The sequence below is a fragment of the Palaemon carinicauda genome, chromosome 25 (assembly GCF_036898095.1).
Source record: "Palaemon carinicauda isolate YSFRI2023 chromosome 25, ASM3689809v2, whole genome shotgun sequence".
NCBI classification, from domain to species: Eukaryota; Metazoa; Arthropoda; class Malacostraca; order Decapoda; family Palaemonidae; genus Palaemon; species Palaemon carinicauda.
Window position 1 is genome coordinate 30,999,209 of NC_090749.1, and position 3,563 is coordinate 31,002,771.

General features: G+C 37.0%; 1 protein-coding gene across 1 annotated transcript; it reads left to right on the forward strand.

Annotated features, from left to right (window-relative positions):
* The first annotated feature begins 2,779 nt into the window (after window positions 1-2,779).
* On the forward strand, window positions 2,780-3,157 carry LOC137618969 (protein FAM200C-like). The gene has a single exon (XM_068349171.1). It carries the CDS (start codon window positions 2,780-2,782, stop codon window positions 3,155-3,157), a length of 378 nt encoding a protein of 125 aa, XP_068205272.1.
* The last annotated feature ends 406 nt before the right edge of the window (window positions 3,158-3,563 follow it).

Below are 3,563 nucleotides of genomic sequence, written 5' to 3' on the forward strand. Positions count from 1 at the left end.
GGTGGAGGTAATGGTAATATACTAAGCATCCTACGGGCTGGAGTTTGCATAGCAGATTCCAGGTCAATGCCCGTATAACTGAATGAGGGACAGGTCTCTCTTGCTACCACTAAGCAAAACAACAGGGGTAAAAAGGGGGAGGTTTACTGGCATGACAATGGAGAAAAGGCCCCCGTAGGGAGACTCCTCTTTAGGTCCATGAAATGGAAATTTCTTGATAGAAAGTCTCTCGAGTAAGAGAGAAAGTGTTAAAGCAGGTATAGGTTAGTTTTGTTGTGATACGAGTATTCGGTGAATTTTTGAGTAATGCTGTTTATATTTATGTTAAATCTTGAATATAGTTTTATTTTCTGTTTGTTGGATATTATCTTCATATTACAGTTAGTTTTTTGCTATTGTTTACAAAAAAAAATTGAGTAGATTTTGCATAATTTACGTCTTGTGCAGTACATGAACTTAACATAATTGGCCGGCTGGCTTGGATCTGAATTGTTATTCTGCTGTTAAGCCAAACATCGTTCGTGAAGTAAACGTATTTTGTTACTAACATGAAATAGCCAACAAACATGTCAGAGTTTAATACAACAGAGTTTTTGACGAATTTTGTGAGGATCCACAAGTTGAGAAGTTAAGTGATCTCAAGAAATCTAGCTTAGTGAGTTTAGGCAAACATCTTGAGCTTAATGTTAAAAATTCAATGAAGAAAGGGGATATTAAACATGTGTTAGTTAAACCTTACGCTAAAGACAATATGTTACCTCAGAATGTGTTTGATACGATGGATAGAGAATCAGTGTGTTCTGCTTTACCTGCTGTGGAACTTGAAAGGCTTAGAATAGAAGCTTGTTTGAGAGAAAAAGAATTAGAGGCTCAGGCTGAGTGTGAGAGAAAAGAAGCAGATTTAGAACTTGAGAAATTAGAAGCAGAATTAAAACGCGAACAATTACAAGGGAGGAGAGAGCCAATGATAGGGAAGCTCAGATAAAACTTCATGAGCTTAAAGTTCAAAAAGTGTTAGGACTAGAAAAAATTAAGCAGACTAGTTCTAGTGATCCTGATAAATCTAGGTAAGTCATTTTTAGTGAAGATCAAGTTGTACCGGCACAGTGTAAAATCCGGACGTCGGATGCCGTCCGGGAGAATAGAAAATCGCTTGTTTCACCGGGAAAGACTCGAAAATACACCTCTTTTTTTGTGACTGGTAATGTTCACTGATACTTTCTGTTATTTTCTGAATAAATGTTCGAAAAATATTGGTTTATTTTCATGTTATTGAGAATAATCTCAATCGGACGTCAACATTACACTAACTGGGTAAAATAGCGGGCAGTTAGATAGTGTAATGTTGACGTCCGATTGAGATTATTCTCAATAACATGAAAATAAACCAATATTTTTCGAACATTTATTCAGAAAATAACAGAAAGTATCAGTGAACATTACCAGTCACAAAAAAGAGGTGTATTTTCGCGTCTTTCCCGGTGATACAAGCGATTTTCTATTCTCCTGGACGGCATCCGACGTCCGACGTCCGGGTTTTACACTGTGCCAGTTGTACCTCCTTTTAATGAAAAGGATTTAGATGACTATTTAGTCTGTTTTGAGACAAAAGCTAAGAAACGCAAGTGTACTACAGCCTACTAGTGTTCACCACAATAACAACAATAGGGAAGTAGGGAATATGGGGAAAGGAAGAGTACCCCTGGATTCAATCCAATTTATAGCTCAAATGCAAGTACTCAGGATGGGAAAGATTAAGGAAATAGGGAGAAAGAGAAGTGTAGGAGAAGAATAAAAGAGAGGGGCAGACCCTCCTGCGATATTAGAGAATTGGTATTATTATATAATTTTCCTTCTAGTGGTCAGCAGAATTTTGGGTTTATATGTTTTAAGGAAATTTGTTTGGTAGGGCACTAAACATTTATGCTTCTATTCCTGAGTAGCCTCTAGAGCAGTGGTTCCCAAACTGGGGGGTGCACCCCACTAGTGGGGCGTGAGGACGATACAAGGGGGGCGTGAAGTCATCTGCTCGAAATTACTTGTTTAATAGAATAATAAAATCATTAAAATTAGTCGGTGTTTGTATTTTTGTACTGATGGTGCCCCAGCAATGATTTGATCTCGCTCTGCATTAGTGAAACTGGTGAAATAAAAAAAAATCCTTCTGTAACTGAGACTCACTGTGTTATCCATAGACAATCATTAGCAAGCAAAACTCTGCCAGGTAATCTACACAGTTCACTGAATTTGGCAATAAAAGTGGTGAATTTTGTAAAGAATAGCTCTTTGAATTCTAGGCTTTTCGTAGCTCTTTGCTCAGATCTGGACACTGATTACAAGACTCTCCTGTTTCACACAGAAGTCCGCTGGCTTTCCAAGGGAAACATGCTGAGTCGTCTTTACGAGCTCAAGGATGAAGTGGAAATTTTCTTGCAGAAGCAGAAACAAGACAAACTGTATGAAGCATTCAGAGAGGAAGACTTTCAGCTCTCACTATCATACCTTCTGGACTTTTTTGAGGCTATCAACAACCTCAATTTGAAGTTACATGGAAGAAACACAAACATCATTGCACACTGATGTAATCAGAGCTTCCACCGAAAAAAAAATTCATCTTTGGAAAAGAAAAGTACAAGTTGGGAACTTTTAATCGTTCTCACATCTGAATGAGCTCTTGTCTGAGAAGAGAAAAAATAAGCAGTATGACGTGACAAAAGAGGTTTTATCAAATCTGGATTCCCTTATTGAGGAATTTATACACTATTTTCCAGATGTCTCAATGGAGAATTCTCTTTGGACATTGGTGCAGAATCCATTTAACACTGATGTGGAGTTGCTACTGGAATCATTGCAAGAGGAAACCATCGAGATGAAATGTTACTTGAGCATGAAATGGGACTTTGAAACAATGAAGTTAGAAGAGTTTTGGGTGAAATATCTCCCCATGTACCCAAAAGTAGGTGAAGAAGCACTTCGTGTGATTCTTCCCTTTTCTTCTACTTATCTTTGTGAAGCAGGATTTTCAGCTCTTGTTGTTCTGAAAACAATACAGCGGAACCGACTTGATATAGAAAATGACTTGCGTTGTGCGCTGTCATCCTTCAATTCTAGAATTTCTGATCTTGTGAGGAAGAAGCAGCAGCAACCATCTCACTAAACTTGACCAGAAATTGTGCCTGAGTCTCATAAGTATTTCTAAATATTATATGCCATGTTTTCAAATTATCTATTCTTAAAATTGCAACTCAATTTTGCCAATTTGCTAATGTTCAAACTTTTTTTCGCTCACTTTGAACCAAATGTTTCGTTTTCAGTTACTAGAATGTACTATTATTTGCTTGAATTGGCTTTCATTATTAAAATGTACAGTAATACAAACAGAAATCTGTTTTCCTGTACAATGCTAAGAAATAAATGTAAGAATCATTTCATTAAAAAAAAAAAAGATAGGAGTGGGGGCGTACGAGTCTACAAGAAACAAAAGGGAGGCGTCAGATAAGATAGTTTGGGAACCACTGCTCTAGAGTATATGATTATGAAATCTTGAAAAATGTTTTTTTTAT

What these genes read in the sequence shown, in the direction of transcription:
- LOC137618969 (XM_068349171.1), top strand. Translation starts at nt 2,780, where the DNA reads ATGGAGAATTCTCTTTGGACATTGGTGCAGAATCCATTTAACACTGAT.